General features: G+C 45.6%; 2 protein-coding genes across 3 annotated transcripts; one reads left to right on the top strand and one right to left on the bottom strand.

The window, feature by feature from the left end:
* Window positions 1-20,224, bottom strand: znf653 (zinc finger protein 653). Its single transcript, XM_078270207.1, has 11 exons — window positions 19,337-20,224; window positions 16,993-17,033; window positions 15,682-16,002; window positions 13,832-14,107; window positions 12,029-12,237; window positions 10,355-10,520; window positions 8,616-8,694; window positions 7,962-8,079; window positions 6,251-6,365; window positions 6,078-6,177; window positions 1-3,529 (listed from the first exon to the last, which is right to left on the bottom strand). Exons 1-11 carry the CDS (start codon window positions 19,672-19,674, stop codon window positions 3,352-3,354), a joined length of 1,941 nt encoding a protein of 646 aa, XP_078126333.1. The 5' UTR covers window positions 19,675-20,224; the 3' UTR covers window positions 1-3,351.
* Window positions 20,143-25,090, top strand: swsap1 (SWIM-type zinc finger 7 associated protein 1). Of its 2 annotated transcripts, XR_013503124.1 has the most exons (4): window positions 20,143-20,722; window positions 22,093-22,464; window positions 22,849-24,589; window positions 24,671-25,090. XR_013503124.1 is itself a non-coding variant. In XM_078270209.1 (3 exons), the coding sequence occupies exons 1-3, from the start codon at window positions 20,366-20,368 to the stop codon at window positions 23,047-23,049; spliced, it is 930 nt and encodes a 309-aa protein (XP_078126335.1). In that variant the 5' UTR covers window positions 20,143-20,365; the 3' UTR covers window positions 23,050-25,090. The 2 variants fall into 2 exon arrangements, 1 of the variants encoding a protein (XP_078126335.1); XM_078270209.1 differs by having other exon boundaries at window positions 22,849-25,090.
* The last annotated feature ends 152 nt before the right edge of the window (window positions 25,091-25,242 follow it).

The raw sequence follows: 25,242 nt of genomic DNA, 5'->3' as shown, positions 1-25,242 counted from the left end.
TGTCATTTAATGACTACAAGTCAGGACACTTTATTTCTATTTCTGCACACCCACACTGTCACAAACACACACACCCTTTGAGCGTGTTACACAAATAAATGTCTCTTAAAAAAAAGATATGATCCAAATATGTCATATTCACATATTTTAGTGATTCATCAGTTAACCCGGCGTTGTCTTCCATTCGACCGTGCATCGTCCTCCCGGTCAAAACTGAAAATCAACACTTTTTCGACATTTTTGCACTTTATTCAATGTTTTTTGGTGTTTTACGCTTCTTTTCACTACCATGTACAAACACCACCAACACATAACTACTCTCTCACACACACACACACACACACACACACCTTATTTTTTTGGAATTCATGATCAAACCTCATTAATAAGACATTATACCTACCTAGTTATTGCGTTAAAAAAGCAGAAATTATGAGTTATTCAGACAAATATTAAAGGAAGGAGACGGTTTCAATACTTTTAGTATTTTTCTAATACTAAAAAATGTAACAAAACACCCCAAATTCAGTGAAAGAGATCCGATCTTTTGTTGTACTTGCGAAGCGCGTTGTATGGAATCATCCGTGTTATTTTTTGGGTAATCCAAATGATCCATATTTCTGATACAGACATTTAGACAACGGGTCAAATTTGACGTGAAGACAACACAAGGGTTAACGAAACAAACAGGAGAGGAAAAAGTGCATTACATCTAAAACTCAAACGCAGACAGAACACGAGAACGGGACGCCAGAGGACAGAGGTGAAGATTCCCCTTAAACTCCCAGGACTGGTCATCGGAGGCTGTGAGTCAGGACGCTGGGATGGTGAACAGATGATGAGAAATAAAAATAAGATATCCCTGGCGCTGCCTCCCACACAACAGATGCTGTGTTTTTGAAACGACTGAATTGGAGCACAAGCAGCGTAGTGTGACGTCAGTGAAATCACAGCTAAATCTGCAGGAAGACGCACTCATCCAGACCTAAGGTTACTTCCTGTTGCTCCCCCCACTTATCTGGGACTTCCACAACAGGTACAAAGCAGCAATATAGTTTATTATTTCAGTCATATTAAAGACGGAAACATACGCTGTTGGTAGAGCTGCAAAGATGAATCGATTTTGTAGGGTTGGGTATCGTTTGGGTTTTTTCCGATACCCGCGTTAAACTGATACTTTTAAAACGATGCCTGAACTGAAATATATATATATATATATATATATCTATATATATATATCTATATCTATATATATATAGATATGATGTAAAAAAGGAGCACAAAACGACAGTTGGCGACATTAAAGAACCTGTTTATTGCTAATATGGTCAAAATGAAATGATTAATAATGTAATAACAATAACTTATAACAATGACTTATTTCACCAGTAGATTGCTGGAAAACGACAAAAACAACCACCAGATGGGAAAAGGGTATTTTACAATAACTTTGAATGCACCATGAGGCTGGCGAGTTTCAAGTGAACGCACCGTCTGTTGTTTCTGACGTTGGCAGCTGCAGTCAGACCGTTACGTCCCGCTGTTGGATCCTCTACAGGAAATACAGTCACACTTTACACCGCTTAACGTCAGCTGTTTAATCCAGCTGCAAGCTAACGGTGAAATGAGGAACCGGAATTTTCGTTCTTATTCGGTCTCGTTACTACCGTTTACGTCGGAACCGGTGCCCTGTTGGCATCGCGTTTGGTACCCAACCCTAATTAGTTGTATATTTTTATGAAAAACTGTGATTCCAGCTTGTTAAATGTGAATATGTTCTAGTGTCTTCTCTCCTCTGTGACAGGAAACTGAAGATCTTTGAGTTGTGGACAAAACAAGACATTTGAGGACGTCATCTTGGGCTTTTTGGGAAACTCTGATCCACATTTTCACCATTTTCTGACATTTTAAAGACAGAACAACTCATCCATTCATCCAGAACATAATCAACAGATTAATGGACAATGAAAATAATCAGTAAGTTGCAGCCCTAGTTGGTGCCTACCAACCCGTTCTCACTCCAAACTTGTAAAATACGGACGTGGCTGTCAGCGTCTGAAGCGACGAAAAAGGCGTCCTTCGAACCGTACGCCCACCCACAAGCTTTTCCTTAACATAACTGCGTCAAAAGGGACGCCAATAGTCCCGACCAAGCACGTTTAGTTAAAGCGCGTTATATGACGCTAAAGGAGACTTTTAGCGTCAATAACGACAACAAAGGCACCTGACCAAGCGTCTATATATTACCAGATGGGAGTGAGAATGTGTTGGATATATAGCCTACCCAAAATAATCAACAGATTAACAGACAATGAAAATAATCAGTTAATTGCAGCTCTAGTCGTTGGTGCCTACAGCTCTACACCGGTGCAAAAAGCGTGATTAAATACATATTATAAAGTAATGCACGGCACCGCTGCCGTCTGAACGCACCGTTACACAAAGCTTGACCCAACTGCCGTGCCTAGTTATGGCCGTTAAGCTGAGCTGTTTGGGGCCAACAGTCAACTGAACATTATTAAAGGCAGGGTTGGTAAATATTCCCAATATACACTTTTTGTATCTATTATTTGAAATAGTCTTTACATCCCCGACAGCAATTAATAACTTCTGGGCTCTGAAAAACAAGCGAAAAAGCCCCGTCATCTGTAGCTGCTGTAATCCTGTAAAAACACCCACCAATCACTGCCTCGCTCCGCTTGGAAAGAACCAATGAAATGTCTGTCTGTCGCCATGGCTGCCGTCTTTCAGTTGGTTTATCTTTGGTTTTTTTTGGGAGGATTTGCTGTTTTCAGGAAAATGTCTCGTGCACGTCTGTGTGTGTGTCGGAGCCAAGAGGGCAGGAGGTTAGACGGAGATGCTACTTTCAAATCTTGCTATCTTTTCAACAGTTTATCTGTGTTTTAAGCCCCCAGCGCTGTCTTGAAGGCACTAGGATTAGGCAATGGTTCTGGTGTGGTGTGGTTAGGGTTAGGTGCCTTGAAGTCAACAGTCGCAGCGCTGCCTGGAAGGAGACGTCGGGGGCTTAAAAACACCATCGAGCTTTTCAACATTACCAACCCTGCATTTAATCAACACTGGTTTAAGTTTTGTTTCCTCGCTGTACCAAACATGTTCAAACCCCAAGTTTGGGCCCTGAACTCTGAAACGGCGTGCGTCCTGCACAGCTGTTGGACTGGCCCGCTGCTTCCTCTGCCTGTGTGTTCACAGGTGATGCTCACATCATCCTGGACATGAGACGCCAGACAAACACAGCAAAGGGAAAGTCCGTCTCTCTCACTAGAAGCCTTGCTTTGGTTCCCGGGGGCCAACCTGTCTAGATCCTGTCACCAGGTGTGGGGGAACTCCTTCTCAGGTCGCCTGCTTGTCCGGGTGGCTCTTCAGCTTGTGGAATTTAACACTGTCCAGCTTCTCGAACCTCTTCTCGCAGAACTCGCAGGTGAAGTTGTAGTGGGCTTCGGGGGTGTGCTTCTTCATGTGCCAGTTCAGGGACGCACGCTGGCGACACTGGTAGCCGCAGATCTCACATCTGAGAGAGAAGACGAGTAGGAACAGGGAAGAAAAGAGAGGCGTGAGGAATATGTAGACCACATGTGTCAAACTCAAGGCCCGTGGGCCAAAATCCAGCCCCCTTGCAAATGTTGATCTGGCCAGCACGATACATTTTGGCCCAGCTAGCTGTGTGTTTTCAAACTGCAATTACACGACTCTCAAAAATATGATTTAGATTGGCTGACTTTAAGAATCAGAAATCCCAACAGAACCACTGAGTTTGTCTGTGAAGAGTTGGCTGTGTGGTCATGGGTGTAATTTACAGGGGTTACAACCCCCCCAATAATCAAAACTGTCCAGTGAAACCCCCCCAACAACCTATTATAATTTCCTTTACATAAACAAAGACATTTGCACCGTAACTTGATGCAGAAAAGGCACAAATTGTTGAGGAAAAAGTCACCAGAATGCAGGAAATGAAGTGTTTCATATGCTCAACATTTCTATTTTGCTCAAAAGTGGAGCTCTCAACCCCCCCGATGTTGAACCCAACGTTACGCCCTGTGGGTGGTAGCCTACTTGCTTAATTTGCTAAACTCTATAATGGCTAAGGAACGTTTTTGGGGCTTTATGTGGACCAAACTGTAAGTGAGAAGGTTATATGAGACATGGAACGATCCAGTCAAAGATGTTTGACTTTTTGATTAAATAAAAGCATGTTAATAACTATAAATGTCCAGCCCTTGATGTGATTCATATTTTCCAGTGTGTCTCTTCGTGACATTTGATTTTGACACCCTGATGTAGAGTATGATGGGCTGTGTTGTTTTTAGGAAGGGCTGGGAATCCCTTGGCACCTCACGATTCAATTCTAAACCGATTATCGATGTTTTATGTTTGTGATGTTTAAGAACATATAAATCTTTGCTAATCACTTCCTAGACAAAGCAGCTAGACAACGCTTAGAGCTCAAGTTTAAGGAAATGTTTTGTCTACTGAGGTCGTCCCATGCTGAAGCCTTCAACCTGCTGTGAACCCTCCTGTCCCAGTAATCTCCCACGTCAGAGGCTCAGTCACGTCTAAAGGTGGACAGGTGGCTTCTTACAACATGAAACATGAGCTGGTCACATGTCATGTGATAAAGGAGAGCAACAGCCTGTATGAGTTTTGCCTAATTATTATTATATATTACTAATTAATTATTTCTTCTGCACTCTTGCCTAAACTCTAAGGTGTTGTCCATTCTCCCTCTTTCAGTCACTCTGTTTTCTGATTTGTACTTAAGTGTCTGGAGACAGTAACTTTTAAATAAAAATCAACACATTCTTTAATTGATTATTAACTCAGTGGTTCCCACAGACTGATGTGTGGCGGCGCGCCTCACTATCAACACCGCCAACAACAACAACAACGCACATTGCGTTTCGTTATTATTATTTTTTGAAACACTATTTAAAACACGTTCTTCTTTCCTTTTCCTGCTCTCCTCCGTCTCTCTGTCACTTGTGTCTCGCTGACGCACACATGCACGCACGCACACACACACACATACGCACGCACATGCAGGCACGCACGCACACACACACACACACACACATACGCACGCACATGCAGGCACACACACACGCACATGCAGGCACGCACGCACGCCGGCTCTGGTAAAAGCCCGCTGGTGGCTCAAAGAATGGAGCTCAGCTCAAACCCTGTTGTTGCAGTTGTTTCACCGTTGCTCGCGCTGATTGGTTGAAGGACTATCTGACTGCGTACAGCACACGTGTCAAACTCAGATTCTGATCCGGCCCACACATCAATTTAGGTTCTCAATACATTTTGGCCCGCCTAAGTTTTTGCCACTTTTTCCGACTTTTTTTGGGCGCTTTTCCCCCCCCCGTTGTTTTGGTTGCTTTTGTGATCTTTTTTGGCAATTCTTTTCTGACGAATAAGAAACTTTTTTCTGACTTTTTTGGGACTTTATGTCAGCCAAACTGTCAGTGAGGAGACTATATGACACATGCAATAATACAGTCACAGGTATTTCACTTTTTCTCTTGAATAAAAGCATGTCAATAAACTAAACATGTCTGGCCCTTGGTATGATTCTCTTTTTCCAGTGTGGCCCTCTGGGAAGTTGGGTTTGACACCCCTGGCGTGCAGAGGCATTTGAACTACGCCCGTTGATCCCGCCTCTTGTGAAGGAGAAAATCCAGAGCAGACTCCCCAAACTAATATTCAATCTTAGAAGATGGAGCATTAGCTCTGCTGGTAGCCAAAGTCTGCGCAGTAGCGATCTGGAAGCCGCGGTATCAAAGCCCCGCCCACACACCTGCACCCGACCAATCAGGAGTCAATCCCAGCTGTCAATCATGGGGGAATTACTGGAATTGTTGGGTTTTTATAAATGATAGAGTGTGGTCTAGACCTCCTCTATCTGTAAAGTGTCCTGAGATAACTCCTGTTATGAATTGACACTATAAATAAAATGGAATTGAATGTTTCAGCCCGTTTTAATAGCATCAAATAACTAAGAAAACCCAAACTGATCAGAGAAATGAACACTTGAACTTGAACTGTTTTCAGTAACTTACTGGAGTGGCGTTTCTCCCGTGTGCGTCCGCCGGTGGACCTCCAGGTGATTCTTACGCTTAAACGATTTCCCACAAGTCTCACAGATGAAATCTCTGACGCCTGTAGAAAAGATTCTGTTACGTTTGGAGGTTTATGAGATTTCGACATGTAACGCGTCATTGTGAGCACATACCTGAGTGGATGATCATGTGGCGATGCAGGTGGTTGGACAGGTAGAACTTTTTTCCGCAGCCTGGATGAGGGCAAACCTTGGTCCTCCCTTTCCTGTGGACTAGGTTGACGTGATTCTACAGAGAGAGGGAAGTCAAACAACAAGACGGGTATTTAAGGGGGCTGTCACGCCTACCTTGTTTGGTCTGGACCTCCAGTGGGATCCAAACTAGGGCTGCACAATAAAGCTTTTGTTTTATCGTCATCGTGACGACAACTGGCACAATGAACACATCGCCAAAGGCACAAATATCAGCAGAGAACTACACTTTAAAATGTAACTATCATTCTTTTTAGTGCTGCCTTTTATGTTCAATTCAATGTTCAATTTGTTCAATAAACAACGCGTTTTTCGGCATTCATTTTTTTTGCGCTTTGTCCCTTTTTTCAACGTATTACACAACACAAAGAGCTGCAGCAGCAGTCAGCTGGAAAAAACTCAGACACTACGGGCCCTATCCTGCACCCGGCGCAGCGCGGCGCAAGTGTCGTTGCTAGTTTCAGACCGCCCAGTTGTCAGTTTCCCGTCCAGCACCCACCTCGTTTAAATATCAAATGCACCTGAACCCATCTGTGGCCCATGGCTGGTCTTACAGGGAGGTGTGTTCAGGTGCATTCTGGGCGTGCTGGTCTTACAGGGAGGTGTGTTCAGGTGCATTCTGGGCGTGCTGGTCTTACAGGGAGGTGTGTTCAGGTGCATTCTGGGCGTGCTGGTCTTACAGGGAGGTGTGTTCAGGTGCATTCTGGGCGTGCTGGTCTTACAGGGAGGTGTGTTCAGGTGCATTCTGGGCGTGCTGGTCTTACAGGGAGGTGTGTTCAGGTGCATTCTGGGCGTGCTGGTCTTACAGGGAGGTGTGTTCAGGTGCATTCTGGGCGTATTGCTATCTTGAGGCAGCAGGAAGTGATGGCACCATTGACCAACAAAAACCTGGTCTAAAGTCAATAACGCAGCATTTCATTGTTATTTTAACAGAGCATTAGTAAAATGCTCCTAGGCTCGTGCACAGCACGTGCACACTATGCTTGTTACACACACAGGGACGCACAGCAGCACACACACACACACACACACACACACACACACACACACACACACACACACACACACAGCAGCACACACACATGCAGAAGATTACAAATACAAATATTACGGTGCAGATCCTCCATCATAACAGCAATGCTCCAAGGTCCAAACGCGCCTGGCTTTTAAAGGGAATGGGAGATGATCTCTGATTGGTTGATTGCATGTTACGCCCAAAACACACCTCTGATTAATGAAGACACTAAGAACAACCTTTAGAACCATGACCCGGCACACGGACCCTTTTTACCACCGTCAAACTAGAAAAGTGGATTAGGACACGCCCTAAACACACCTGCACCAGGCGCTTCACGCCGTGACCTCAGACCGTTAAATAGGACCCAGAGAGAGGATACGAGAGGACGGGGAAGCCCGTCTACAAACCAATCACTTACAAGTATCGGGAGACGCGGCTCACGTGTGCGATGACGACAGGACATAGTCATGTAGAGTTCTTTAGAACAACAACAACTTCAGTGTAAAACCAAAACTAACCAGATCAAATGTACAGTATCTACCACGTAACATGAACTTGGTCTGGACTTTCAGATGTAAAATCTTCAGATAAAAGTATGAACTGAAAAGGTTTTACCTGAAAGCTGCTAATGGCTACGTAGACTTGACTGCAGCCCTCGTACGGACAGTGGAACATCTTGAGCATCCCGTCGGCCTCAATGATCGGGCCTCGCCTGTTCCTCTTTGACCGGACACTGCAAAAACACAAAACAGGCAGACTCAGGTCACAATTCAGCGTCAGCGTCAGTTCTGGCAGGCCAAGTAGTCAAGACGCTGCTAACCGCTATTGGCCAATAACTGCATCAGCTGAGCTGCAACAGCTGATCTGCATCAGCGCATCAGCTGGTCAACTCCCCTCGCTGCTAAATGGCTACGCTCAAACAGGGCGCCCTACTTAAAGCTGCTTTAGTTTGCTTCTAACTGCTTGCTGCTCACATCTCTGCTCCCCACCTCCTCCCCAGCTCCACCTTGTCGTGTATGACGTGGCGTAGGCTTCTATGTCATCGTTGCTGCTCTGTTCATATGGGGGATAGTTAGCTCTCCCAGTCCTAAACTGTGTGAGTGTCCCCTGTTTCACTGCTCTTTCATGGTGCTCATGAAAGGTCAAGGGACAGGGGAAGAATTTTTATTGTCTCTGTTGTTCTTGACTTAATGGACCTGACAGAAATGAGTACATTGACATGCACACTAACATTACACTACTATGCTGTAAAGTGTGTTTGCCTCTGACCTGCTCAGCCCGCGCTGCAGCTCTCTGTCTCCACTCAGCTCCAGAGCTTCAGGCTGCAGCAGCTGTTTGTCACTCAAACCTGCAGAGAGAAACGGTGAAAACAGGTTACAGAACAACAAGTCTGTAAGGAACATTTCCCTTGCAGATTATACATTGTACCTTTTGAATTTGTATATACGTGTAAATAAAGGCGCTGACACACCAGCCCGATAATCGTCCGTCTGACAGTCTGGCGAGGTCGGTGACTTGAGTCTGTTCAGTGTGTTCGTGCCGTCGTCCGTCGGCGTTTATTTGGGCCGACCTGACTTGCTGGGTCGGAGGGCGGGCAGTCGGACTCAATGAGTCATCTGATTGGTGGAGAGCTAACCAGGAAACGGGGAGCGGGATGAGCGTGACTAGAGTCTCTCAACATCTGACATTAATCTTCTAAACTGACCTTTGTTGATCTGAAATGAAGACAGATTCAGCAGCTGCACGGCCTGTTTCTCTCTTCAGATGTTTCCAGAAACACGTTACGGTGAACTATTTTAGGACAATATGAGATCGTATTCTGAACGAGACGCCATGACAGTCTGGCTTTGAATTTCTGGAGAAACCAGACGCACGTGACGCGTTCGTCCAATCAGCTGCTGGTTTTCATATTTTGGGCGACAATCCAGATGAGCGCCGCCTGCTGTTATGGAGACGTATTACGTCTCGTCTCTTCGGTGTTCTGAGGAACTTTTTGGACCAACTCGGGGAGACTGATCAGTCCCACTGGCTTTACTGCTGACGGTCGGCGTCTGGTTGGTGTGTCAGAGCCTTAAAGAAACAAAATGAGGTACAGGACGCCCATAAGAGCAGCCAAGTCCCACATTTGTATCAAGCCATCCAGCGCCTTTCTGCAAAGTGTAGAGATTTTCAACCAAAAGCTCCAGGAGCGGCCGTCCAAAAAAGGCAGAGCTACTGTAGGTGCACCGTTAACTCCAGGTGGCTTTTCCTCAGTTGGAGACCCTTATCTCGCCCCCGGAGCTCTTTTAAATCAAACCTATGGAGGGTTTTAAGCTAACCCTAACCTTTTGAATTCTTTGTACATGTGTAAATAAAATAACAAAACAAGGCCCGTAAGAGCAGCAGAGCCCCACATTTGTATCAAGCCATTCGGTACACATTTTGATGAGTGCCCCAAAAAAGTGCAGTTCCAGTTATAAATGTATCGTAATTTCCACTGCGGACAATCCTAAAAAAAAATATTACATATTGATATTATTTTATTTATAAGTCCCGGTGACTGGCGCCTATTTTAAGTAAGACATATTTTTCTAATACATAGTTTATTACTAGTCTTTCTGGCAAAATGTATCATTATGATCAACTTCATTATTTCCTGGATTTTGTATCACGTTCGTCCCTATAAATAGAGATATAGAAATACACACACACACACACACACACACACACACACACACACACACATACACACACACACACAGACACACACACACACACACACAGACACACATACACACACACACACAGACACACACACACAGACACACAGACACACATACACACACACACACACACACACACACACACACACACACACACACACACACACACACACACACACACACACACACACACACACACACACACACACACACACACACACACACACACACAGACACACACAGACACACACAGACACACACAGACACACTTCTCAAACCAAAGTAACACCCTTGAACGTAGCACACCTGTCATGGAGTCTTCATCGTCTGCTGTTTGGAGTTTTGGGTCCTGGTTGAAGGTGACTCCCCCGATGACGGTGCAGGTGACTTCCTCCACGTTCCCCCCCCCCATGTTGAGCTGGATGCCCTCTGATGTCAGGGCCTCGTAGCTGGGGCCCGTGATGATAATTAACTAGGGATGGAAGAAAAACAACGGTAGCTTTTGAGGAAAAAGACAGTCCACTCCTTGATGCACAGCACATTCCCTTACGTTACATCTGCACTACAAACAAGACTCTTCTGCAACGTTTACACCTCACATATTTAAATGGGTATATTATAAAAGGTATACACACGTGTGCTGTGTCAAACCAGACGCACGCTGTGCTAGTTGAGCCTCTGTTTTGGTCCTTTTTCGTGTTTCCATTGGATGACAGGATGCCTCTTCTTTCTGACAGAGCTGCTTCACAATCTGGTACGATTAAGGCGACATCTACACCACCACGTTTTGGTTTAAAACTAATATCTCTAGCTACGTTTACGCCCAGCGTCTGCACTGCTGCGTCTCCGAGCCCCTAAAACAGAGACATTTGGAGACGAGGACGCTGTCTGTCTGTCAGCTTCCAGACCTTTCAGTAACAGGTCTGTCTGTCTGTCTCTCTGCCTGTCTGTCTGGTTACAGACCTTTCAGTAACAGGTCTGTCTGCCTGTCTGCATGTCTGCCTGTCTGTCAGCTTCCAGACCTTTCAGTAACAGGTCTCTCTGCCTGTCTGTATGTCTGTCTGTCAGCTTCCAGACCTTTCAGTAACAGGTCTCTCTGTCTGTCTGTATGTCTGTCTGTCTCTGTCTGTCTGTCTCTCTGTCTGTCAGCTTCCAGATCTTTCAGTAACAGGTAGGTCTGTCTGTCTGCCTGCCTGTCTGTCTGTCTGTCTGCCTGCCTGTCTGTCTGTCAGCTTCCAGACCTTTCAGTAACAGGTAGGTCTGTCTGTCTGTCTGTCTGTCTGTCTGTCTGTCTGTCTGTCTGTCAGCTTCCAGACCTTTCAGTAACAGTTCCACCTCGTCCTCTCTCCAACATAATAATCCAGCTCTTACTTCTCACCGTTGTTGTTCTTTCTCCAAAGTAGTTTCTGTTTTTTAAACTTCTACATCCAGGATTTCAACCTCAGAGTAACGTCAGACAATCTGCTTCCTGTTTACACCGGCACGCACATGCCCAGTGTGTGTGAACGGTCATGTGACATGTGATTTGAGACGGAGATGGAGCTGAAACTCGTGTGTGGACGGAGATCGTTTTAGTCTCAAAACGCAGCTTAGAAATACAAAACGTAGCAGCGTAGATGTCGCCTCAAACACCTGCCACGCCCTGCAGTACCCTGCTACACCATGAACTACCGCGACTACTACTTCTAGTCACTGTTCCATTATCTTTATTGTGACTATTATTGCCACTGTTCATCACCCCCCCAACCAGCACCGTCAGACACCCCCCCCACCAAGAGCCTGGGTCTGTCCCAGGTTTCTCCCTCACCACTGTCCCACTAAATGCTCTTGGGGGAATTACTAGAATTGTTGGGTCTCTGTAAATGATAGAGTGTGGTCTAGACCTCCTCTATCTGTAAAGTGTCCTGAGATAACTCCTGTTATGATTTGATACTATAAATAACATTGAATTGAATCTGTGCGAGGTCCTCGTTGACCGACCTGCGAGCCTTCTAGCGCGGTCCTGTGGTCGGGGATCTCACAGCTGGTCACCACCGTCTGGGGGTCAAACAGCTCGCTCTGATCCTCCTCCTGCAGCGGCGGCCCGACGGAGCCCCTCACGCTCTGCGACAGCTCCGAGTCCGAGTCCGTCTTCTCCAGTTTATCCGCTAAGGACGCCACGGTAACACACTCGTATCCGTGCGGTAGGCCTGCTCGATTATGGAAACAAGAATCAGAATCACACACAATCATTTTGGTCAATATTGAAAATCAGGATTACAGGAGATGATTTCCTTTCATTTGGTTTAAACTCAAGAAATGTGTTGTATTTAAGGAGAATACTGAAACAGCAGAACTGAGAACACTTTAAGGTAACTCTCCGTTGGCTTGAGAGCTGGAAAAACCAAACTCTGGTCGGGCCAATCACATCGTGTATAGAGTGGGTGGGCGGGGCTTATGGCTGCTGCTGCTGCTGGTGAACAGCGTCTCTGGAAGACTTGGAGTTCAGCTTTTCTTTGAGAAAAGAACAAAGAACGGCCCTGAAGTCATTCTTAAAAAAGGAAGATGTGTTCAGAGTTTAAAGTGTAATCTATCAGCTAGCTCTGCTCTGATTGGTTGGAGAGCTATCCTATTGGTGCAGAGGGAATCTGAAAGACAACCGTTTATCCCGCCCCTCGGATTGAGCCCAGCCAATGTAGAGTTCCCAGACCCAACATCTGGATGTGGGACAGACCCAGACCCAACATCTGGATGTGGGACAGACCCAGACCAAGATCTGGATGAGGTCTGGCTGGTCAGGCTTTGTTTTATTCGCAGCAGTTTGAAAGTGACGGTGAGAGGAGAGGAGAGGTTACTCTGCACATCAGGGCTTAAAGCCTAACTCTCGCCAAAATCCAACCTAGGGTCTTTTTGTGAATGTACCCGAGTCAAACTTTCGTTTAAAAGCATATTTAGGACGGAAACGCCACTTTTAAGATGGACCGTATTCTGGTTTTTGGGTCAAATGGCCTTTTGAATGGGAGAGCTAGGGACGCTACGATGCTAGCCTCAAAATATCTGTTTATAGACCACTAAGAAGGCTCGACACAACATGAGACTTTGCTCCAAGTATCACCAGGGACTCTACACCTTAACCACAGCACTGACAACACTGGTTGTGTTCAGAGTTTACTAAAAAAGGTTTGAACAACGTTAGCTGTTGTTCTTCCGGTCTCCGTCTATCGAGCCAGTCAGAAATAGTCGAGGGAGGAGAGTAAAGATGGAGAGCTCCTAAAGCTTAGTTCCATAGAAATACACGGATTATTGTTGTTTTGTCGTTAGTGAAACACAATATTGACCTCGTGGTTGAAGGAGCCTCATATAAGATGACATTTCCTCCTACGGAGTCCGTTCATTCACATTCAGAGATCGCCTATTTTGGACTGGGAAAATGGCGGATAGCGTAAACAACAACAGCTAACGTGAGTTGTTAAAACCTTTTTTAGTAAACTCTGAACACAACCAGTGTTGTCAGTGCTGTGGTTAAGGTGTAGAGTCCCTGGTGATACTTGGAGCAAAGTCTCATGTTGTGTCGAGCCTTCTTAGTGGTCTATAAACAGATATTTTGAGGCTAGCATCGTAGCGTCCCTAGCTCTCCCATTCAAAAGGCCATTTGACCCAAAAACCAGAATACGGTACATCTTAAAAGTGGCGTTTCCGTCTAAAAGAGGATGCATGGAGATCTCAGGCTCTCTGCCCTACCTAGCGGTTCTGCTGCAGTCATGTGTAGGCGGCTTAAAACTTTGATTAATTGCACAGCCCTACCGTGCGGTACAGTCCTGATGTCGTCTTCTGGGTATCTGCCTCGCCTCAGATCCTCCTCCTCCTCCTCCTCCTCCTCCTCCGAGGAGACGGAGTGAAACTCTGCTGCTGGGGGGCCTTCCTGTCGCTCCATCGCCATCTCCCAGACGGGCTGTCCCGTCAGTGGGACATCCTGCGAGGAGGCCTCTTCACTGGGCAGCTGGGCTGGAGTTGCAGCCTGTTCGATCGGGCTCATGGTTGTCTGTAGTTCCTCAGAAACATCCACATGTTGTCCCACACCTACAGAAGGAAACCAGATGAATAAAGACAGATTGTTCAGGATTCTTTTGATAAACATTTAAAAAGGTCCCATCTCATTAAATAGATTAAATTAATACGTTGTCAACTACTAAATGAATCGCTTTTCCACCTTTATTTGACAGGACAGCTAGGTGAGAAAGGGGGGGGGGAGACATGCAGGAAATCATCACAAGTCGGACTCAAACCCTGGACCTCTGCGTCGAGGCATACACCTCTCAGTATATGTGCGCCTGCTCTACCCACTGAACCAACCCGGCCACAGTTTGAGTTATTTTTTAAGATAAAACAGGTAAACGTCTGTGATGTCAGCTTGTTAAATGTGAATATGTTCTAGTGTCTTCTCTCCTCTGGGACAGGAAACTGAAGATCTTTGAGTTGTGGACAAAACAAGACATTTGAGGACGTCATCTTGGGCTTTTTGGGAAACTCTGATCTACATTTTAGAGACTAAACAACTCATCCATTCATCCAGAATCAACAGATTAATCGACGATGCCCCACATTCATTCATACTTGTTTCATAATACTTTATACATGTTTTCTGGGTTTCTACTAAAACATGTTTACATGCTTTAATGTTAAAAAAACACTTTATTTTTCTCATACTGTCTATTTGAATAAACCTGTAATCACCCTCTGTCTGAAACTAGTCTATATCGATGACATTTCATTTTTAGGGATTGTTCAGGTGCCGCCTGCAGGATCTCCGTCCCCTTCCTGTCTCTGTGTTGGGGTTCTAACCTCCGGCTGATTTGTGAGGACTATGGTTAACTGCTCCTCAGATCTCTGCAGGGTAAATCCAGACAGCTAGCTAGACTATCTGTCCAATCTGAGTTTTCTGTTGCACGACTAAAACTACTTTTGAACGTCCACGTTCCACCAGAACCAGCTCCTTCCTGAGACTATTTAGCAGAGGCACCGTGGCTCCGTCCGGAGCTTAGCCCCACCCACGACGATTGTGATTGGTTTAAAAAGATGCCAATAAACCAGAGCACATCCTGGATGGCTGTGTGGACTAGCCAGACCCTCCTTCGCAGCTCTGTGGAGGAGGGTCTGGCTATGCGAGGCCTGACGGCTGTGTGGATTTCTCTGTGTGAGTGTTCTGATGTTTCACAGTATTTATACTGCACACACAACAAGACATTCAAATCTCACTTTTTACATTATGGGACCTTGTTGTCTGCCCGTCGACCTGCAACTTTTTGTTTTTCTGGGTCCAAATTTAAACTTTTTTTTCAACCTCTTTTTTGACACTTTTGTCACTTTCTTCCCAACGTTTTTGTGTGTTTTCTTCCCAACGTTTTTGAAGCTTTTCCCGACATCTTTGTCACTTTTTCAACGGTTGTTTATAAAACAATTTTTCCAAATGTTATGAAATTGAATAAGACTTGTGAAGAGTGTTGGAGGGAACCATCCACGTTACTTCTTTTTAAAATTTGGTTGAAAGAAACCCACATTTCTGATATAGAAACTTTTTGAAAATGGGTCAGATTGGACCTGAAGACACCAGGAGAGTTAACCTTTGAATGAGTCAAAGAATGCAGATTGTGCACCTCTGAACTGTTTTTGAGCGTCCTTCCTTCTTTTCCTGCAGACTTCAGCTTTAGCCACAGACACGTCTGTTTTCGCTGCCCTCTCTTCATCTTCTTCCTCTCCATTCCCTCGCTCCTCGTGTTCAGAGTCACTCGCCGCCCTCGGTGGGGAGAAAAGGTATTGCACAAACGAGTGGTGGGAGTCACACTGCCAGATGGCAGCAGTGGAGAAGTTGGGCTGGGGCTCCAGCGCTCGGAGCTGGGGCTCGTGACTGCAGGAGCACGAGTGTTCCTGGTACCAGCACACCAGACTCTGGAGGCTCGACACGCGCTGATTCCTGCCTGGGAAGAAGTATTCAGATCTTTTACTGCAGTAAAATTACAAACACCACACTGTAAAAATACTCTGTTACAAGTAAAAGTCCTGCAGAGAAAATGTTACTTAGTAAAAGTCTGTAAGTATCATCAGGAAAATGTAGTTAAAGCTGTAGTGTGTAGTTTCTGTCGCCCCCATGAGGAATTCAAAGTAATGACAGCAACAGTGTCGGCGCGTCCACATGATACAAGCCTTCTGTGAAACCCCCCCCCCCCCCCCCTCCACACAGTTAATAGTAGCCAAGGAGGACACGGAGGATTAAAAACATGATGGACTCTTCAGAAGAGGTCGTTATCTTCAGTTTCTGCGTGAGAAAGTCTCCTGACGCCCCAATCTTCTGAACATAGTCACACTGAGAGATCCAGAGAGAGTTGTGTGGAGCTGAGAGTCTTAATTAGCTTTGTGGCAACTTGAATGTAACGGACGTTCATTAATATCAAAATGTTACGCACTAAAGCTTTAAAGTATTAAAAGTAAAGAACAATCCTCCCATTGTAGTGTGGGTAAAGGATCAACCAGTTGTGTGTGTAATGGTCTGATCCTCTCAGCTGACTTGTAGCCGTTATATTGTTGGCTAGTTTACTTTAGAATAAAACATCAGATGTTATAAACTACATGTGTTCTGTGTGCAGAAATCTTAATGTGTAAAGTAACTAGTAACTAAAGTAACTAAAGTAACTAGTAACTAATATAATTCTCTAATAAGTATCTGATTTTCCAGCTTGTTAAATGTGAACATGTTCTAGTGTCTTCTCTCCTCTGGGACAGGACACTGAATATGTTTGAGTTGTGGACAAAACAAGACATTTGAGGACGTCTTCTTGGGCTTTTTGGGAAACACTGATCCACATTTTAGAGACAGAACAAGTCATCCATTCATCCAGAACATAACCCACAGATTAATCCACAACGAATAGTTGAAGCCCTAATCTCCATCTGTCGACGGCACTACTCACCTTTCTTCTGTTTTCCTGAGACTTCTGGAGCGATCTTCTTCCTGTAATGCAGTAAACTGGACAATAACTGGGCAGGTAACACACAATACAACTCAAAATGAAGATGGAAATAATGGCCATGAAAGCAAATCTTGTCTGACAGATTAGAAGGAATAGTTTATAACATAACAGCAGACTATTTAGATAGAGAGAGTGAGAGGTAGATGGATGGATGGATGGAGGCTTTATTCAGACAACAGCTTAGACAACCATAACACAACAAACACATACACACATATATCTCACGTACATACAAATCTCTCACAGAAATGTAAAGAGTTAAATGTGCTAAGGTAGACTGTGTGCAATGGTGGTAGTGCAAAAGAGAACAGTGCAGGGATTGAACAGTGCAATAGCTTATTATTAAATAATAACTACGGCTATGACAAGACAAGAATGTAAACCTTATATAATTAGAAATGCTTGACAGAAAATAAATAATATATGTTAAGAACAATATATAACAGGGAATAAGTTATAAGATGTAGATGTTATGACCAGAGTCCAGATTGTATAGGAGGGCTAATATAGTATATAGACAGTCAGGTGGACAGCAGACAGAGATATAATAATGCTGGTAGGGGCTATAAAGGTGCAAGGTCTGGTTAGGTATTGTTAGCTTGTACACAAGATTTTCAACGGGGGTCTGTGAGATTAATGGTTTTGGGAGATTAAGTCCACGTTGCCATATTTTATTCACGGGGCATAGTCCTGGTAATGAGCTGCCAGTCCGTTTCTGTTATTTTAGGGATTTATTTCTTAGAGTGCAGGAAATATTGTTTCTGGGGGCCAAGAGATTGGCATCAGTTAGTCTAACAGCTGTTTGATTTGCATTGAGAGATGATCTTATGGAAAGTACCCCATGTTAATCTCTAGGTATGGTGAAGGGTATGTGATGATGTGGGGGGTATGGTGAAGGGTATGTGATGATGGGGGGGTATGGTGAAGGGTATGTGATGATGGGGGGTATGGTGAAGGGTATGTGATGATGTGGGGGGTATGGTGAAGGGTATGTGATGATGGGGGGGGTATGGTGAAGGGTATGTGATGATGTGGGGGGTATGGTGAAGGGTATGTGATGATGTGGGGGGTATGGTGAAGGGTATGTGATGATGTGGGGGGTATGGTGAAGGGTATGTGATGATGGGGGGTATGGTGAAGGGTATGTGATGATGTGGGGGGTATGGTGAAGGGTATGTGATGATGAGGGGGTATGGTGAAGGGTATGTGATGATGTGGGGGTATGGTGAAGGGTATGTGATGATGGGGGTATGGTGAAGGGTATGTGATGATGGGGGGGGTATGGTGAAGGGTATGTGATGATGTGGGGGGTATGGTGAAGGGATATGTGATGATGTGGGGGTATGGTGAAGGGTATGTGATGATGAGTATGGTGAAGGGTATGTGATGATGTGGGGGGCAAGGGAACATTATCAGGATCATAGTATCCTGGATCCATGAAATAACTGGTCTTTCAAAATAAAAGTCTGCCTGTCTCTATGGGAATCTAACATAGGGGTGGACTGACTTGATGGGGGGGTATGGTGATGGGTATGTGATGATGGGGGGTATGGTGAAGGGTATGTGATGATGGGGGGGTATGGTGAAGGGTATGGTGATGATGGGGGTATGGTGAAGGGTATGTGATGATGTGGGGGTATGGTGAAGGGTATGTGATGATGGGGGGGTATGGTGAAGGGTATGGGATGATGGGGGGTATGGTGAAGGGTATGGTGATGATGTGGGGGGTATGGTGAAGGGTATGGTGATGATGGGGGGGTATGGTGAAGGGTATGTGATGATGGGGGGTATGGTGAAGGGTATGTGATGATGTGGGGGGTATGGTGAAGGGTATGTGATGATGGGGGGGTATGGTGAAGGGTATGTGATGATGGGGGGTATGGTGAAGGGTATGTGATGATGGGGGGGTATGGTGAAGGGTATGTGATGATGGGGGGGTATGGTGATGGGGGTGTACTGACTTTAGTTGCCAGGGTTTAGACATTAATGGCTGTGTTGAGTTATTTTGAGAGGACGGCACATTTACTCTGTTATACAAGCTGTAACCTTCATACTTTACATTGGAGCAAAGACTCATTTCTTCAGTGTTGTCCCATTAAAAGATATAATGAAATATTTACTAAAATGTGAGGGGGGTACTCACTTTTGTGAGATACTGTATAATGTCCAATCAGAATGACAGCACAGCTATCAATGTGCAGAATATAATATTATAATAATATTGAAGTGTAATACTGAAGCCCAACCTACGCCCCTGGGGGAGAACTAACCCGCCATGGCTTACCCGCAGTACTCCTGCCGGTACTTCTCTCCGTAGGTGGAGTTGAGCAGGATCAGGTACTCCGCCAGTCCGGCATCACTCAGGCTGGTCCTCCGGCGGACCTCGCTCCACAGCTTGTGCGCCTCTCCCAGGTACACGCGCCTCACGTCGTACTTCTTCCGGGACTCCAGTCGCCTCTGTGCCCGGTCGGAGTCTGTGAGCCTGGGTCTCCCTCTGCAGCGCCGCACCCCCCCTCCTCCACCGGCCCGGTCTCGGTCCCGGTCCCGGTCCCGGTCCCGGTCCCGGTCCCCGGCCGGGTCAGCGGCCAGCGGAGCCTCCAGCTCGGCCAGGCTAAGCGCCATCTTTGTTGTTGCCCGGCATCCAAGGAAGTTGTCAGACTTAACCGGTAGTAGTACTAATACAGACTCCGGTTTTTTACATTTTATTTAAACATAGTAGTCTATGAGTCTTTGGCTATGCAGCACAAATATGTGAAAAAAAACAGTAATTTAAAGCTGTAAGTTACTTTTAAGAAAATATAGAAATATACAGAAATATAAAACAAAAGAAGCTTCTGTGAAATAAAAACTATTCGTTTATTTGGACATATCTTTACATGTATTTTAAGCGTTTCTTGCTATAGCTAACAGAAAGCACTACGGACTCCGTTTCTGGCTCTCTTTCCACACACCACAGGTTTGTTATGTCTGTCAAAATCATAGACTGTAAATATTAATTCATATTTACAGTCTATGGTCAAAATACAAAATAAATACTCGGGGAACAGCAGCGGAACGGTACAGCAAACAAAGCGGTTTCACCACGGACCGCAACAGCACGGACACCAGTGTGCCAAATGTAAACAGACGCGGGAAACTTCAGCGTAACTATCAGTATCAGCCCATATAACTACAGAACATAGATATATATATATATATATATATATATATATATATATATATATATATATATATATATATATATACTGACAGTATATCTATATATATATATATCTATGACTACAGAGAAGGTGCACAGTATCAGCGTTCAGTCATGGCAGACATTTTAACACTCGTGTTCAGGACTTTTGTGTCACAAACGGAAGTCAGGAAGCAATTGACAGTCAGCCCTCCGCCCTGCAGCTCTCTGCTGGTCGGAGACCCCAGCCCTGCACCCCCTCCGCCCTGCAGCGCTCTGCTGGTCGGAGACCCCGGCCCTGCACCCCCTCCGCCCTGCAGCACCCTGGTGGTCGGAGACCCCGGCATCGGCCGCTCGGTGCTGCTGCTGGCGGCCGTGACCGCCGCCTCAGAGATGGGGGTCAAGGTGGTGTTCTTCACCCAGACTCAGATTCAGAGCCTTCCGGTGTCGCTGCAGAAGGGCGTTTCCAGCCTGAGCCCGGAGAGTCTAAAGGTAGTACCAGAGACGAACTAATGCAAGTCTTTCATCAACCCAGTTTAGCTAACTATTAATCTCTGAGTATGTGTCTCCCGCATGCGCAGTACAGAGTCAGTCAGTCAGTCTATCAGTCAGTCATGAAAGGAGAGAGGGGGGTAATGACATGCAGCAAAGGGCCGCAGGTCGGAGTCAAACCCGCGGCCTCTGCGTTGAGGACTAAACCTCTATATATACCTGCTCTACCAACTGAACTAACCCAGCCACAAGTTTCACTCTTTTTCCATAACATTACTCAAACCGATTACTTGATTGTCAAAATAGTTGCCTATTAAAGCAACACCAAAGATTATTCTTTTGTGCCTTAAAATAATGTTTCCAAAATGGTTTCAGTGGTTCATCAACTGATCGGGTAGCTGATCTGTAGCTCCAATGAGACATAATGAGCCATAATGGGACATAATGAGCCATAATGGGACATAATGGGACATAAGACAGCGGTAATGGACAATTCAGCTTCCAACCTGTAGGGGGACCGAAGAGGAAAAGTTTTCTAGTGTTGCTTTATTTTTATTTAACCTTTATTTAACCAGGTAGGCCGTTGAGAACAGGTTCTCATTTGCAACGGCGACCTGGCCAAGACAAGCGTTGGCGTACAAGACAACAAATATTGTTGGTGGGCATTACAAATGCCGGCACGTAGTGAGGCGTAGGTAAGTAGATGGATGTGTAATATACATGAACAGAGTCTATATCACTGCTGAGATGGTGTAAAGAGTCAGTAAACAGTCTAGTTAGTGAAGTAGATCAGTTATAACACAATGTATATGAATAGACAGTCTAGATACATGCTGAGCTGTAGTGAGGAGTCAATCTACAGTTAGTGCAAATGGTGGTCTATTAAGTGATGTAGATCAGTAATAACACAGTAAGCAGCAATATGAATGTAGAGACAATATACAGTTAGTGCAAATGGTGGTCTAGGTCAGTGTTTCTCAAATGGGGGTACGCGTACCCCTGGGGGTACTTTGGAGTACTGCAGGGGGTACATTATTGAAAAAGTTTGATGGTCTGGTCTAGGTAGTGATGTATATCAGTAATAATACAATATGCAAGAATAGACAGTCTGTATAAATGCTGAGATGTAGTAAAGAGTCCGAGTACAGTTAGTGCAAAGTAGGTAGTGATGAAGAACTCATTTCAAGTCAAGTCAGCTTTATTGTCAGATGTGCTATACATGCAGTTTTCTATAAATAGAAAAGACATAGAATAAACAATCTATTACCACTAAGCTATTCATGTTTGCAGCTGTAGACTGAACAGATTCCTGACCAGCTACTGTGACTCAGTCAGCTTCTGTCTGTCAATTCAGTTTCTTCTTTTCAAAGAGAATCCAGTTTTCCTATCCCGGGACGGTGGAGGAGCTTCTGCATCAGGTGGCCAGCCTCCACGAGTCCTGCAACACGTCTCCCACGCCTCCGTCCCTGGTCATCGTCGACAGGCTGGAGGACTTCCTGCGAGGGTCCGGAGGTGGCAGCCACAGCGCGTCCCACCCCGGCCGGCTCTCCTGCGCTGCTCACCTGGCTGCGCTGCTGAGCGACAGCGCCGCCTTCCTCACGCAGCTCCTGAAGCAGCGCTGCTCGAGTTCAGCCCCGTGCCGCGTCATTGCCTCTTTCACGTCAGAAGCGGACGCGGTGCAAGCCGGTGCCGAGGCCTCTGCCACAGATCCCGTCCTCGATGTTCTGGATCGCTATTTCCAGGTACTTATGACTCCGGATTTCCACTGAATGCAGAACTACAGTCTATCAGTCAGTCAGTCAGTCAGTCTGTCTATCAGCCAGTCAGTCTATCAGTCAGTCAGTCAGTCAATCAGCCAGTCAGTCAATCAGTCAGTTTATCAGCCAGTCAGTCAGCCAGTCAGTCTATCAGCCAGTCAGTCAGTCTATCAGTAACATAAGCCAGTTTGTGATTGGTCCCCGCAGATTTGTAACGGAAGCAGGATAGATAAACGTACAGGTTTCCAGCCTGAGCTGCAGGGAGGAATCAAACCCCCGGCAGATCGGTCTATCGATTTGAAACATCGTCGCAAAAAAAATCACGATGCATATGTTAATCTATCCCCCCCCCCTCCCCCTCCTCCCTAGGTGCGCTGCACTCTGGACCGAGACAGGACTTATGAAGCTGCAGCAGCCGGACTGCAGGAGGGGTGGCACGTTTACCTCTCCGGGACCGGCCTCACGGAGACCGCTGCCCTGACCCAAGACTGTGAGGACAGACCAGCTGTGGCCCAGGAGTGGCAGCTGATCATTTCTCCTGATGGTTCAATGGAGTTTCAGTTGGTCTGAATAGTGGCAGTGGGAGAAAAAGGCTGAATCTCAGTTCCCTTAGATAGCATCCCCGGATCCTCCACAGTGAAAGAGAGGAAGTGTCTCAGCTTCTTAAATTGCATCCACGTTTCCTTCACTTGCCTCCCTTCCTCGCGTCTTAAGGCCCAGACACACCAACCAGACGCCGACCGTCAGCAGTAAAGCCAGCGGGACTGATCAGTCTCCCCGAGTCGGTCCAAAAAGTTCCTCAGAACACCGAAGAGACGAGACGTAATACGTCTCCATAACAGCAGGCGGCGCTCATCTGGATTGTCGCCCAAAAATGAAAACCAGCAGCTGATTGGACGAACGCGTCACGTGGGTCTGGCTGCTCCCCGACCATCATGGTCACTGAAACGTGTTTCTGAAAACATCTGAAGAGAGAAACAGGCCGTGCAGCTGCTGAATCTGTCTTCATTTCAGATCAACAAAGGTCAGTTTAGAAGATTAATGTCAGATGTTGAGAGACTCTAGTCACGCTCATCTGCTCCCCGTTTCCTGGTTAGCTCTCCACCAATCAGATGGCTCATTGAGTCCGACTGCGGGCAGTGCCCGCCCCCCCCGATTATACATGTCAAATCAGCCCAAATGAAGGCCGACGGCCCCTCGGACGGACGACGGCACGAACACACCGACCAGACTCGAGTCCCCGACCTCCCAGACTGTCAGACGGCTGATTATCGGGTTGGTGGGTCAGCGCCGTTAGTCCGTCCCACAGAGGAGGCACGGGAGAAACGAAGGAAATCATGCGAGGAGAGAGAGGAAATGGGTTTTACAGGCGTGAAACGTCTGCTGTTCGGGTGGAGTTAGCAACGGCTGCCAGGAAGGCTGCTCTCTGTATCCTCGCTCATAGCTCCTCAGAGATCCATCCTCCATCCTAGCTCATCAGGGCAGGAATAAGAGCTTTTCCCTCTCGAAGGAGGTGAGATTCAGCCATTGAGAGGCAAAGTCCCTCCTCTGCATTTTGGAAAGAAACGGGGAGAGACAAACAAATAATGTTTTGATCCCATTTGAATTAGGCTGGGCAATCTATCAATATTATATTGATATCGAGCTATGAGACTAGATATCGTCTTAGATGTTAAAAATCATAATATCGGGATATGGCATAAGGGTTGTCTTTCTGGTTTTAAAGGCTGCATTACAGTAAATTAATGTAATTTCTTCACCTACCAGACTTGTAGATGTTTTATTATTTGCCTTTACCCACTTAGTCATTATATCAACATTATTGATGATTATTGATCTAAAATCTCATTGTGAAAACATTTTGTTAAAGCAAAAATTGTCAAGCCTACAATATTATCGCAGTATCATCATCGAGGTATTTGGTCAGGAATATTGTGATATCTGATTTTCTCCATATCGCCCAGCTCTGAGCCATGAGTTACACACACGATTATCGGTAATTTAGCAAGTGAAGAAAGTCTCAGTTTATCGTAGTATTTGTCGCTCCTCGTTCACTACTAGGGCTGCATGATATGAGAATGTGTAGTCTGTAGGAGAGGATGTGTAGTCTGTAGAGAGGATGTGTAGTCTGTAGGATGTGTAGTCTGTAGGAGAGGATGTGTAGTCTGTAGAGAGGATGTGTAGTCTGTAGAGAGGATGTGTAGTCTGTAGGAGAGGATGTGTAGTCTGTAGGAGAGGATGTGTAGTCTGTAGAGAGGATGTGTAGTCTGTAGAGAGGATGTGTAGTCCGGGACGTCTCTGCAGCACCACAGTACTTCATTCTGAATAGTTTGACACATATTTTGCCCTTAAATATTGTACCCCCCCTGCGATTTGGATATTGCACTAGTCCATGTTGCGTTTTCAATGAAATTTCGATTAATTGTGCAGCCCTAGTCACTACCGGACATATTTTATATGAAATAAGGTCCCATGGTGGTCCAGCGGAAGGGGAGGGGCTTGGCCTCTCTATTGAGGGTCGGGTTTTGTTCAGAGGAAATGCTTGTTTTGACTGCTCAGCTTTAAAGCCTAACTCTCGCCAAAATCCAACCTAGGGTCTTTTTGTGAATGTACCTGAGTCAAACTTTCATTTAAAAGTATATTTAGGACGGAAACGCCACTTTTAAGATGGACCGTATTCTGGTTTTTGGGTCAAATGGCCTTTTGAATGGGAGAGCTAGGGACGCTACGATGCTAGCCTCAAAATATCTGTTTATAGACCAC

The sequence above is a fragment of the Sander vitreus genome, chromosome 15 (genome assembly GCF_031162955.1).
Source record: "Sander vitreus isolate 19-12246 chromosome 15, sanVit1, whole genome shotgun sequence".
Classification (NCBI taxonomy): domain Eukaryota; kingdom Metazoa; phylum Chordata; class Actinopteri; order Perciformes; family Percidae; genus Sander; species Sander vitreus.
The sequence above is the reverse complement of the archived record's forward strand: the minus strand, read 5'-3'. Positions and strand labels throughout refer to the sequence as shown.

Bases quoted from the DNA above. Each gene is read 5' to 3' on its own strand.
- znf653 (XM_078270207.1), bottom strand. From the start codon at position 19,674: ATGGCGCTTAGCCTGGCCGAGCTGGAGGCTCCGCTGGCCGCTGACCCG. The intron at 6,178-6,250 runs GTATGTGCTCAC...TCTTTTCTACAG, and splicing joins CCACATGATCATCCACTCAG to GCGTCAGAGATTTCATCTGT. The intron at 3,530-6,077 runs GTAAGTTACTGA...CTTCTCTCTCAG, and splicing joins ACGGGAGAAACGCCACTCCA to ATGTGAGATCTGCGGCTACC.
- swsap1 (XM_078270209.1), top strand. From the start codon at position 20,366: ATGGCAGACATTTTAACACTCGTGTTCAGGACTTTTGTGTCACAAACG. The intron at 20,723-22,092 runs GTAGTACCAGAG...TTCTTTTCAAAG, and splicing joins TGAGCCCGGAGAGTCTAAAG to AGAATCCAGTTTTCCTATCC. The intron at 22,465-22,848 runs GTACTTATGACT...CCTCCTCCCTAG, and splicing joins TTCTGGATCGCTATTTCCAG to GTGCGCTGCACTCTGGACCG.